The sequence below is a fragment of the Heptranchias perlo genome, chromosome 7, assembly GCF_035084215.1.
Source record: "Heptranchias perlo isolate sHepPer1 chromosome 7, sHepPer1.hap1, whole genome shotgun sequence".
NCBI lineage: Eukaryota > Metazoa > Chordata > Chondrichthyes > Hexanchiformes > Hexanchidae > Heptranchias > Heptranchias perlo.
In genome coordinates this window covers 6,680,041-6,693,404 of record NC_090331.1, presented here as the reverse complement: position 1 = coordinate 6,693,404, position 13,364 = coordinate 6,680,041, and the positions used below count along the sequence as shown (strand labels likewise).

The following is a 13,364-nucleotide window of genomic DNA, read 5'->3' as shown; positions in this document are numbered from 1 at the left end:
CACTGTCCCATCAAACACTCCCAGGACAGGTACAGCACGGGTTAGATACAGAGTAAAGCTCCCTCTACACTGTCCCATCACACACTCCCAGGGCAGGTACAGCACGGGTTAGATACAGAGTAAAGCTCCCTCTACACTGTCCCATCAAACACTCCCAGGGCAGGTACAGCACGGGTTAGATACAGAGTAAAGCTCCCTCTACACTGTCCCATCAAACACTCCCAGGACAGGTACAGCACGGGTTAGATACAGAGTAAAGCTCCCTCTACACTGTCCCATCACACACTCCCAGGGCAGGTACAGCACGGGTTAGATACAGAGTAAAGCTCCCTCTACACTGTCCCATCACACACTCCCAGGGCAGGTACAGCACGGGTTAGATACAGAGTAAAGCTCCCTCTACACTGTCCCATCACACACTCCCAGGGCAGGTACAGCACGGGTTAGATACAGAGTAAAGCTCCCTCTACACTGTCCCATCACACACTCCCAGGGGCAGGTACAGCACGGGTTAGATACAGAGTAAAGCTCCCTCTACACTGTCCCATCACACACTCCCAGGGCAGGTACAGCACGGGTTAGATACAGAGTAAAGCTCCCTCTACACTGTCCCATCACACACTCCCAGGGCAGGTACAGCACGGGTTAGATACAGAGTAAAGCTCCCTCTACACTGTCCCATCACACACTCCCAGGGCAGGTACAGCACGGGTTAGATACAGAGTAAAGCTCCCTCTACACTGTCCCATCACACACTCCCAGGGGCAGGTACAGCACGGGTTAGATACCGGAGGGACTCTGCATTACTCACCAGATGTAAACATGTGGGAACATCTGCCGGTTCCCTGGTTCCGCCGGTTGCCATGGTTCACTGTGACGGCTCAGAGTGCTGCCAAATCAGCCCTTCTCCTTCACTGTCGTCTTCACCACAAACCTTAACGGTGGCATAACCTGCGAGAGAGAGAGAGAGAGAGAGAGAGTGTGAGAGAGTGACAGAGGGAGAGTACTGAGACACGGGTATATCAGCAGCAGAAGCACACCTGTACAAAGAGTGAAAGAGAGAGAGAGGGACAGAGAGAGAAAGAGACAGAGAGAGAGAGAGAGAGAGAGAGACAGAGAGGGAGAGAGAGAGAGACAGAGAGGGAGATAGACAGAGAGGGTGAGAGAAAGAGACAGCGAGAGAGAGACAGAGAGAGAGACACAGAGAGAGAGACAGAGAGGGGGAGAGAGAGACAGAGAGGGAGAGAGAGAGAGATAGAGACAGAGAGAGATAGAGACAGAGATAGAGTGAGAAAGATAGAGAGACAGAGAGAGATAGAGACAGAGATAGAGTGAGAGAGAAAGATAGAGAGACAGAGAGAAAGAGAGAGTGCGAGAGAGTGAGAGCGAGAGAGTGTGAGAGTGAGAGAGAAAGAGAGTGTGTGAGAGTGACCAAGGGAGAGTACTGAGACTCGGGTATATCAGCAGCAGAAGCACACCTGTACAAAGAGTGAAAGAGAGAGAGAGAGAGGGAGAGAGACAGAGAGGGAGAGAGACAGAGAGGGAGAGAGACAGAGAGGGAGAGAAAGATAGAGAGACACAGAGAGATAGAGAGAGAGACACAAAGAGAGAGAGAGACTCAGAAAGAGAGACACAGAAAGAGAGAGACAGAGAGAATGAGAGAGTCACACAGAGAGACACAGAGAGAGAAAGACAGAGAGACATAAAGAGAGAAAGACAGGGAGAGACAGAGAGAGACACAGAGAGAGAGAGAGACACACAGAGAGACAAAGGAAAAACTTTTTTACACAGCGAGTGGTTAGGATCTGGAATGCACTGCCCGAGGGGGTGGTGGAGGCAGATTCAATCATGGCCTTCAAAAGGGAACTGGATAAGTACTTAAAGGGAAAAAAATTGCAGGACTACGGGGATAGGGTGGGGGAGTGGGACTCGCTGGAATGCTCTTGCATAGAGCAGGCACGGACTCGATGGGCCGAATGGCCTCCTTCCATGCTGTAACCTTTCTATGATTCTATGAGACAGAGAGACGGAGGGAGAGAGAGACAGAAAGATAGAGACAGAGAAAGAGAAATTGAGACACACATACACAGAGCAAGAGATAGAGACAGAGAGAAACAGACAGACAGTGAAACGGAGCAAGGGACAGGCAGAGAGAGAGAGAAAGAGAGACAGACAGAAAGACAGAGACACAGCCACAGAGACAGACAGAGAGAAAGAGAGTGACAGAGGGAGAGGGGGAGCACTGAGACATGGGTACCAGGAGCAGAAACACAACAATACAAATGAGAGAGGTAGAGATAGATAGAGAGAGATATAGAGAGACAGAGAGAGACATATAGAGAGATAATATTGGGTACGGTGGCATAGTGGTTATGTTACTGGACTAAGTAATCCGGAGATATGAGTTCAAATCCTGCCACAGCAGCTGGGGAATTTAAATTCAATTAATTAAATAAAAATCTGGAATAAAATACTAGTATCAGTAATGATGGCCATGAAACTACCGGATTGTCGTAAAAACCCATCTCGTTCACTAATGCCCTTTAGGGAAGGAAACCTGCCGTCCTTACCCGGCCTGGCCTATATGTGACTCTAGACCCACAGCAATGTGGTTGATTCCTAACTGCCCTCTGAAATGGCCTAGCAAGCCACTCAGTTATACAATCCTGCTACAAAAAGACATAATAAGTTCAAGAAGGCGGCTCACCAACTCCTTCTCAAGGACAATTAGGGATGGGCATTAAATGCCGGCCTTGCCAGTGACACCCACATCCCATGAATGAAAAAAAAGACAGAGGGAGAGAGTCAGAGAGGGTGAGTGTGTGTGAGAGAGACAAGAATAGAGAGGGTGAGCAAGAGAGAGTGAAAGAGAGACAGGAAGGTTGAGTGAATGTGATAGAGAGAGGATGAGTGTGTGAGAGAGAGAGAGGGTGAGTATTAGTGAGACAAGGAGGGTGAGAGGGAGAAAGAGAGGGTGAGTATTAGTGAGACAAGGAGGGTGAGACAGAGGGTGAGTATTAGTGAGACAAGGAGGGTGAGTGGAGAGACAAGGAGGGTGGGTGAGAGGGTGAGTATTAGAGAGACAAGGAGGGTGAGTGAGACGGGGAGGGAGAGAGGGAGAGAGGGTGAATATTAGTGAGACAAGGAGGGAGAGAGAGAGGGTGAGTATTAGTGAGGCAAGGAGGGAGAGAGAGAGGGTGAGTATTAGTGAGGCAAGGAGGGAGAGAGAGAGGGTGAGTATTAGTGAGGCAAGGAGGGAGAGAGAGAGGGTGAGTATTAGTGAGGCAAGGAGGGAGAGAGAGAGGGTGAGTATTAGTGAGACAAGGAGGGTGAGTGAGAGAGACAAGGAGTGTGAGTGAGAGGGAGAGAGGATGAGTGTGTGAGAGAAACAGAGAGCTGAATACACACAGATATAACAAGCAAAAATACATCAGTACAGGGAGAGAAAGAGAGGCAACGAGCGATGGAGAGAAAGGGAAAAGGAAAAAGGAACAGACGCAGTGACTGCCTGATATACCACCTGTAAAAAGACCCGAGTGATGTAACCAGTGCCCTTCTGTATGTGACTCAGAGACATTGCTCTGTAGAGTACAGGATTCCCTGTTGATTTGGGAATGGCGTCTGGGTGTGTGGAGGTCACAGCTACTTGTTCAGTGTGTCCTAGCCCCCCCCACTCCACCAGCTCAATTGTCTGCCTACCGCACTGCCCACCTCCCACATCAACAGAGAGTGGCCAATTATTGCCAATCAGTGTAAATCCCTCCACAGCTCCTCGAGAGGAGCGAGCCTCTCCTGCAAAGCCCACCTCAGTTTGGCCAAAATTGCTTTCACTTTTCTTCACTTCCACCCTTTCGTCTCCCTGATCTGCTCATTGTTCGAGAGCAGGCCTGCTCCTGGGGCTCCGCCCCCTGGCCTCCGCCCCCTGGCCTCCGCTCCTGGAGTTGTGGGTTCGAGCCCCACTCCAGAGACTTGAGCACATCATCCAGGCTGATTCTCCCAGTGCAGTACTGAGGGAGTGCTGCACTGTCTGAGGTGTCGTCTTGAATGGTACCAGGGTTGCGAGAATTCAGTTATGTGGAGAGATTGGAGAAACTGGGATTGTTCTCCTTAGAGCAGAGCAGGTTAAGGGGAGATTTAATAGAGGTGTTTAAAATCATGAAGGGTTTTGATAGAGTAAATAAGGAGAAACTGTTTCCAGTGGCAGGAGGGTCGGTAACCAGAGGACACAGATTTAAGGTAATTGGCAAATGAACCAGAGGGGAGAGATGAGGAGAAATTTATTTTACGCAGCGAGTTGCTATGATCTGGAATGCGCTGCCTGAAAGGGCGGTGGAAGCAGATTCAATAATAACTTTCAAAAAGTATTGGATAAATACTTGAAGGGGAAAAATTACAGGGCTATGGGGAAAGAGTGGGGGGAGTGGGACTAATTGGATAGCTCTTTCAAAGAGCCGGCACAGGCATGATGGGCCAAATGGCCTCTTTCTATGCTGTAAGATTCTATCATTCCATGTGGTCTGAAGCTAAGCCATACGGATCAGAAAGTCCCTGGTTTGATCCATACTCTCAGTACAGTCAGTGCTGCTGACCCTTCAGTGATGACCTGAGCTTGGCCAGGCGATGATACCTAAACACGAAAGGAAATATCCCATCGAAATCAGTACACCGCTATTGTGCGATTCTCTAAATTCTTACCTCAAAAATGCTCCCACCACATGTGACAGGCCTGTACCCACCAGTACTGTACCCCAGTGTTATACAGTGACAGACCTGTACCCACCAGTACTGTACCCCAGTGTTATACAGTGACAGACCTGTACCAACCAGTACTGTACCCCAGTGTTATACAGTGACAGACCTGTACCCACCAGTACTGTACCCCAGTGTTATACAGTGACAGACCTGTACCCACCAGTACTGTACCCGTGTTATACAGTGACAGACCTGTACCCACCAGTACTGTACCCCAGTGTTATACAGTGACAGACCTGTACCCACCAGTACTGTACCCGTGTTATACAGTGACAGACCTGTACCCACCAGTACTGTACCCGTGTTATACAGTGACAGACCTGTACCCACCAGTACTGTACCCGTGTTATACAGTGACAGACCTGTACCCACCAGTACTGTACCCGTGTTATACAGTGACAGACCTGTACCCACCAGTACTGTACCCCAGTGTTATACAGTGACAGACCTGTACCCACCAGTACTGTACCCCAGTGTTATACAGTGACAGACCTGTACCCACCAGTACTGTACCCCAGTGTTATACAGTGACAGACCTGTACCCACCAGTACTGTACCCCAGTGTTATACAGTGACAGACCTGTACCCACCAGTACTGTACCCCAGTGTTATACAGTGACAGACCTGTACCCACCAGTACTGTACCCCAGTGTTATACAGTGACAGACCTGTACCCACCAGTACTGTACCCCAGTGTTATACAGTGACAGACCTGTACCCACCAGTACTGTACCCCAGTGTTATACAGTGACAGACCTGTACCCACCAGTACTGTACCCCAGTGTTATACAGTGACAGACCTGTACCCACCAGTACTGTACCCCAGTGTTATACAGTGACAGACCTGTACCCCAGTGTTATACAGTAACAGACCTGTACCCAACAATGCCGTATTCCAGTGTTAGAACACTCAACACACTCTCTCCAGACACCGCAAGTTATGCATGGCACAATCTATCACTGAATCGCTGCTTGTTTTTATCACAGCTCATGTGGGTGCAGTCTGAATAATTCCCTCCCTCACTGCTGCACTTCACTGAGATCTGAGTGATAGCATTGGTGCTCTCGTTATTCCGACCTGTTTATCACACTCTGGTGTAACCGCACCTTCTCAAGGTTTGGCAGATGTTAACAAACAATCTCCGGACCCTCAGAATACCCAGCATCCGACCGTAACAAGGGCTGCAGGCTGGACATTCGACACTCCTGGCCTCCTGCCTGGGCAGAGACTCACGCTTTAAGTGCACAGCAGGATATTACCTGTGACCCACAATGGGACTTGCCCATTAATTTATTACTCGGCTTAAGGACCCTTAAAGGGGCAATGTCTTCATGGAATAAACGTTTGGCAAATTTGTTCCCCAGCCTGTATCGCAAGACACGGGATAAAGCTGTAGATTGTTTTCGAAGTGATCAGTGAGGCAGTTGTGTGTGACATCGCTGTGAGAATGAGCCACATCACATCACATTCCTCAAACACCAGAAACGTGCAAAATGTTCCAGCTCCTCAATGGGGATTCCTCAATTATTCAGCTGGGGTAAGAGTCAATCACTGCATAACTGTACAGAGTCACTGTATATTCAGGGTAAGTGTTACTGTTTAACTGTACAGAGTCACTGTATATTCAGGGTAAGTGTTACTGTTTAACTGTACAGAGTCACTGTATATTCAGGGTAAGTGTTACTGTTTAACTGTACATAGTCACTGTTTATTCAGGGTCAGTGTTACTGTGTAACTGTACAGAGTCACTGTATATTCAGGGTAAGTGTTACTGTTTAACTGTACAGAGTCACTGTATATTCAGGGTAAGTGTTACTGTTTAACTGTACAGAGTCACTGTATATTCAGGGTAAGTGTTACTGTTTAACTGTACAGAGTCACTGTATATTCAGGGTCAGTGTTACTGTGTAACTGTACAGAGTCACTGTATATTCAGGGTCAGTGTTACTGTGTAACTGTACAGAGTCACTGTATATTCAGGGTCAGTGTTACTGTGTAACTGTACAGAGTCACTGTTTATTCAGGGTCAGTGTTACTGTGTAACTGTACAGAGTCACTGTATATTCAGGGTCAGTGTTACTGTGTAACTGTACAGAGTCACTGTTTATTCAGGGTAAGTGTTACTGTGTAACTGTACAGAGTCACTGTTTATTAAGAGTAAGCGCCAGTCACTGTGGGATTGTACAGAGTTACTGTTTATTCAGCAGGTTGATGGGTTTGTTAAGGGAGGGTCGTGTCTGACTAACTTGAATGAATTTTTTGAGCAGGTAACAAGGAGGGTCGATGAGGGTAACGCGTTTGATGTAGTGTACATGGATTTTAGCAAGGTTTTTGACAAGGTCCCACATGGCAGACTGGTCAAAAAAAGTAAAAGCCCATGGGATCCAAGGGAATGTGCCAAATTGGATCCAGAATCGGCTCAGTGGCAGGAAGCAAAGGGTAATGGTCACCAGGTGTTTATGTGACTGGAAGGCTGTTTCCAGTGGGGTTCTGAAGGACTCAGTACTCGGTCCCTTGCTTGTTCTGGTATATATTTATGATTTAGACTTAAATGTAGGGAGCATGGTTAAGAAGTTTGCAGATGATACAAAAATTGGCCGTGTGGTTGATAGTGAGGAGGAAAGCTGTAGACTGCAGGAAGATATCAGTGGACTGGTCAGGTGGGCAGAAAAGTGGCAAATGGAATTCAATCCAGAGAAGTGTGAGGTAATGCATTTGGGGAAAGCAAACAAGGTAAGGGAATACACAATAAATGGGAGGATACTGAGAGGTGTAGAGGAAGTGAGGGACCTTGGAGTGCATGTCCACAGATCCCTGAAGGTAGATAAGGTGGTTAAAAAGGCATGTGGAATACTTTCCTTTATTAGGCGAGGCATAGAATATAAGAGCAGGGAGGTTATGCTGGAACTGAATAAAACACTAGTTAGGCCACAGATTGAGTACTGAGTACAGTTCTGGTCACCACATTACAGGAAAGATGTAATTGCAGTGGAGAGGGTACACAGGAGATTTACGAGGTTGTTGCCAGGACTGGAGAATTTTAGAGAAAAGATTGGATAGGCTGGGGTTGTTTTCTTTGGAACAGAGGAGGCTGAGGGGTGATTTAATTGAGGAGTATAAAATTATGATAGGACCAGAGAGAGTGGATAGGGAGGACCTATTTCCCTTAGCAGAGGGGTCAATAACCAGGGGGCATAGATTTAAAGTAATTGGTAAAAGGATTAGAGGGGAGCTGAGGAAAAGATTTTTAACCCAGAGGGTGGTGGGGGTCTGGAACTCACTGCCTGGACGGGTGGGAGAGGCAGAAACCCTCAACTCATTTAAAAAATACTTGGATATGCACTTGGATTGCTGTAACCTACAGGGCAACGGACTAAGTGCTGGAAAGTGGGATTAGGCTGGGACGCTCTATTTCACCAGGCACATAAACAATGGGCCGAATGGCCTCCTTCTGTGCCATAATTTTTCTATGTTTCTATCTTGAGGGTCACTCACTGTATGATGGTACAAAGTCACTGTTCAAGATAAGGGATACTCACGGTGTTTTTTTTATTCACTCGTGGGATGTGGGCGTCACTGGCGAGGCCAGCATTTATTGCCCATCCCTAATTGCCCTCGAGAAGGTGGTGATGAGCCGCCTTCTTGAACCGCTGCAGTCAGTGTGGTGAAGGTTCTCCCACAGTGCTGTTAGGAAGGGAGTTCCAGGATTTTGACCCAGCGACGATGAAGGAACGGCCGATATATTTCCAAGTTGGGATGGTGTGTGACTTGGAGGGGAACGTGCAGGTGGTGTTGTTCCCATGTGCCTGCTGCCCTTGTCCTTCTAGGTGGTAGAGGTCGCGGGTTTGGGAGGTGCTGCCGAAGAAGCCTTGGCGAGTTGCTGCAGTGCATCCTGTGGATGGTACACACTGCAGCCACTGTGCGCCGGTGGTGAAGGGAGTGAATGCTTAGGGTGGTGGATTGGGCACTAATCAAGTGGATTTCTTTGTCCTGGATGATGTCGAGCTTCTTGAGTGTTGTTGGAGCTGCACTCATCCAGGCAAGTGGAGAGTATTCCATCACTCTCCTGACTTGTGCCTTGTAGATAGTGGAAAGGCTTTGGGGAGTCAGGAGGTGAGTCACTTGCCACTGAATACCCAGCCTCTGACCTGCTCTTGTACCCACAGTATTTATATGGCTGGTCCAGTTAAGTTTCTGGTCAATAGTGACCCCCAGGGTGTTGATGGTGGGGGATTCGGCGATGGTAATACCGTTGAATGTCAAGGGGAGGTGGTTAGACTCTCTCTTGTTGGAGATGGTCATTGCCTGGCACTTGTCTGGCGCGAATGTTACTTGCCACTTATCAGCCCAAGCCTGGATGTTGTCCAGGTCTTGCTGCATGCGGGCATGGACTGCTTCATTATCTGAGGGGTTGCGAATGGAACTGAACACTGTGCAATCATCTGCGAATATCCCCATTTCTGACCTTATGATGGAGGGAAGATTATTGATGAAGCAGCTGAAGATGGTTGGGCCTAGGACACTGCCCTGAGGAACTCCTGCAGCAATGTCCTGGAGCTGAGATGATTGGCCTCCAACAACCACTACCATCTTCCTTTGTGCTAGGTATGACTCCAGCCACTGGAGAGTTTTCCCCCTGATTCCCATTGACTTCAATTTTACTCAGGCTCCTTGGTGCCACACTCGGTCAAATGTTGCCTTGATGTCAAGGGCAGTCACTCTCACCTCACCTCTGGAATTCAGCTCTTTTGTCCATGTTTGGACCAAGGCTGTAATGAGGTCTGGAGCCGAGTGGTCCTGGCGGAACCCAAACTGAGCATCGGTGAGCAGATTATTGGTGAGTAAGTGCCGCTTGATAGCACTGTCGACGACACTTTCCATCACTTTGCTGATGATTGAGAGTAGACTGATGGGGCGGTAATTGGCCGGATTGGATTTGTCCTGCTTTTTGAGGACAGGACATACCTGGGCAATTTTCCACATTGTTGGGTGGATGCCAGTGTTGTAGCTGTACTGGAACAGCTTGGCTAGAGGCGCGGCTAGTTCTGGCTAGTTGTGTGACTGTACACAAAAGTTCTTGCAGGGCAAACTAATGAGCAGTATGATGATTCTGGGTCTCACCCCTGCCAAGGCCCAAAGCAACGTAAATGTGAAGTTCAGATGGAGTGAAGCGTCCTTATTGGGTTAGCTTATGAGATAATGTATTTGTCTATTTCCGACAGTCTGCAAACTTGGATGCATTAAACATCTCGAAGGATATCAAGTAATCTTCTAACACAATTAGCTTTACAATACAGGCAACAGCATGAAATGAAGGAGTGCAGATTGGCTGGAGAGCTCCCCAATCTGGTTATCTCAACAACGAAACCAACAACTTGCATTCATATAGCACCTTTAACGTAGTAAAATGTCCCAAGGCGCTTCACAGGAATGATTATCAAACAAAATTTGACACCGAGCCATACAGAATCATAGGAAGGATACAGAGCAGAAGGAACCATTTGGCCCATCGAGTCCGTGCCGACTCTATGCAAGAGCAATCCAGCTAGTCCCACTCCCCCGGCCTATCCCTGTAGCCCTGCAAATTTTTTCCTTTCAAGTACTTATCCAGTTCCCTTTTTGAAGGCCATGATTGAATCTGCCTCCACCACCCCCTCGGACGGTGCATTCCAGATCCTAACCGCTCGCTGTATAAAAAGGTTTCTCCTCATGTCACCTTTGGTTCTTTTGCCAATCACCTTAAATCGATGTCCTCTGGTTCTTGACCTCTCTGCCATTGGGAACAGTTTCTCTCTATCTACTCTGTCTAGACCCTTCATGATTTTGAACACCTCCATCAAATCTCCTCGCAACCTTCTCTGTTCCGAGAAGAACAACCCCAGCTCCTCCAGTCTATCCACGGAACTGAAGTCCCTCATCCCTGGAATCATTCTAGTAAATCTCTTCTGCACTCTCTCTAAGGCCTTCGCATCTTTCTTTAAGTGCGGTGCCCAGAATCGGACACAATACTCCATTTCTGGCCAAAGCAGTGTTTTATAAAGGTTCATCATAACTTCCTTGCGTTTGTGCTCCATGCCTCTATTTATAAAGCCCAGGATCCTGTATGCTTTTTTAACCACTTTCTCAACCTGCCCTGCCACCTTCAACGATTTGTGAATGGCGTTCGTTACGGCACCGAAGGAGGCCATTCAGCCCATCGTGTCCATGCCAGCCAGAGAAGAGCTATCCAGCTTATTCCCACTTTCCAGTACTTGGTCCGTAGCCCTGTAGATTTCGGCACTTCAAGTGCTCATCCAAGTACTTTTTAGATGCGTTGAGGGTTTCTGCCTCTCCCACCCTTTCAGGCAGTGAGTTCCAGACCCCCACCACCCTCTGGGTGAAAAAAATTCTCCTCAGCTCCCCTCTAATCCTTCTACCAATTACTTTAAATCTATGCCCCCTGGTCACTGACCCCTCTGCTAAGGGAAATAGGTCCTTCCTATCCACTCTATCTAGGCCCCTCATAATTTTATACACCTCAATTAAATCTCCCCTCAGCCTCCTTTGTCCCAAAGAAAACAACCCCAGCCTATCCAATCTTTCCTCACAGCTAAAATTCTCCAGTCCTGGCAACATCCTCGTAAATCTCCTCTGTACCCTCTCTAGTGCAATCACATCTTTCCTGTAATGTGGTGACCAGAACTGAGCGCAGTGCTCAAGCTGTGGCCTAATTAGTGTTTTATACAGATCCAGCATAACCTCCCTGCTCTTACATTCTATGCTTCGGCTAATAAAGGAAAGCATCCCGTATGCCTTCTTAAGGTATATCCACCTGTCCTGTTACCTTCGGGGATCTGTGGACATGCACTCCAAGGTCCCTCTGTTCCTCTACACCTCTCAGTATCCTCCCACTTATTGTGTAGTACTCCCTTGCCTCCCTTGTGTACCCCCAGATCTCTCTGTTCCTGTACCCCTTTTAGAGTTGTGCTCTCTAGTTTATATTGCCTCTCCTCGTTCTTCCTACCGAAATGTATCACTTCACACTTTTCTGCGTTGAATTTCATCCGCCCATTCCACCAGCCTGTCCATGTCCTCTGGAAGTCTATCACTATCCTCACAGAACCATAGAAAAGATACAGCACAGAAGGGGGCCATTCGGCCCATCGTGTCCGTGCCGGCTCGAAGAACCACCAGGCGCCCATTCTAATCCCACCTTCCAGCACCCGGTCTGTAGCCCTGCAGCTTACAGCACTTTAGCTGCAGGTCCAGGTACTTTTTAAAAGAGTTGAGGGTCCCTGCCTCTACCACCAATTCGGGCAGCGAATTCCATACACCCACCGCCTTCAGGGTAAAAAGGTTTTTCCTCATGTCCCCTCTAATCCTTCCGCCAATCAGCTTAAATCTAGGTCCTCTAGTTCTTGAACTCTCTGCCAGGGGAAACAGGTACTTCCTGTCTACTCTATCTGGGCCCCTCAGAATTTTGTACACCTCAATCAAGTCACCCCTCAGCCTCCTCTGCTCCAAGGAAAACAACCCCAGCTTATCCAATCTCTCCTCGTAGCTGCAATTTTCAAGCTTGTAAATCTTCTCCGCACTCTTTCCCGAGCAATTACGTCCTTCCTGTAATGTGGTGACCAGAACTGTGCACAATACTCCAGCTGTGGCCTTACCAGCGTTTTATACAGTTCTATCATTACATCCCTGCTTTTGTATTCAATACCTCGGCTAATAACGGAGAGCATTCCGTATGCCTTCTTCACAACCTTATCTACCTGTACTGGCACCTTCAGGGACCTGTGCACATGCACTCCAAGGTCTCTCACTTCCTCTACCCCTCTCAATATATTCCCGTTTACTGCGTATTCCCTTTTACTGTTTGCCCTCCCTAAGTGCATTACCTCACACTTCTCCGGGTTGAACTCCATTTGCCACTTTTCCGCCCACTCCACCAACCCATTGATATCTTCTTGGAGTCTACAGCTATCCTCTTCACCATCAACTACACGGCCAATTTTTGTGTCGTCTGCAAATTTGCCAATCATGCCCCCTGCATTCAAGTCCAAATCATTAATATATACCACAAACAGCAAGGGACCCAACACTGAGCCCTGTGGCACACCACTGGAAACGGATTTCCATTTGCAAAGACATCCATTGACTTTTACCCTTTGTTTCCCGTTACTGAGCCAATTTTGGATCCAATTCGCCACATTTCCCTGTATCCCATGGGCTTTTACCTTTCTGACCAGTCTGCCATGTGGGACCTTGTCAAATGCCTTACTAAAATCCATGTAGAAAACATCCACTGCACTACCCTCATCAATCCTCCTGGTCACTTCCTCAAAGAATTTAATCAGATTTGTAAGATTGTCCTCCTCACTGTTCACTACAGTTCTAAGTTTTGTGTCATCTGCAAATTTTGAAATTGTGCCCTGTACACCCAAGTCCAAGTCATTAATATATATCAAAAAAAGCAGTGGTCCCAGTACTGACCCCTGGGGAACACCACTGTACACCTCCCTCCAGTCCGAAAAACAACCGTTCACCACTACTCTCTGTTTCCTATCATTTAGCCAATTCTGTGTCCATGCTGCCACTGCCCCCTTTATTCCATGGGCTTCAACTTTGATGA

At 47.8% G+C, this 13,364-nt stretch overlaps 1 protein-coding gene across 1 annotated transcript in view; it reads right to left on the bottom strand.

Annotated features, from left to right (window-relative positions):
• LOC137323484 (anion exchange protein 3-like) overlaps nt 1–944 on the bottom strand; it is an 86,119-nt gene extending 85,175 nt beyond the window's left edge. The window contains 1 exon segment of the mRNA XM_067986994.1: nt 812–944. Within this exon segment, the coding sequence (XP_067843095.1) occupies nt 812–865 (54 nt within the window). The 5' untranslated portion in view covers nt 866–944.
• Between the last annotated feature and the right edge of the window lie 12,420 nt (nt 945–13,364).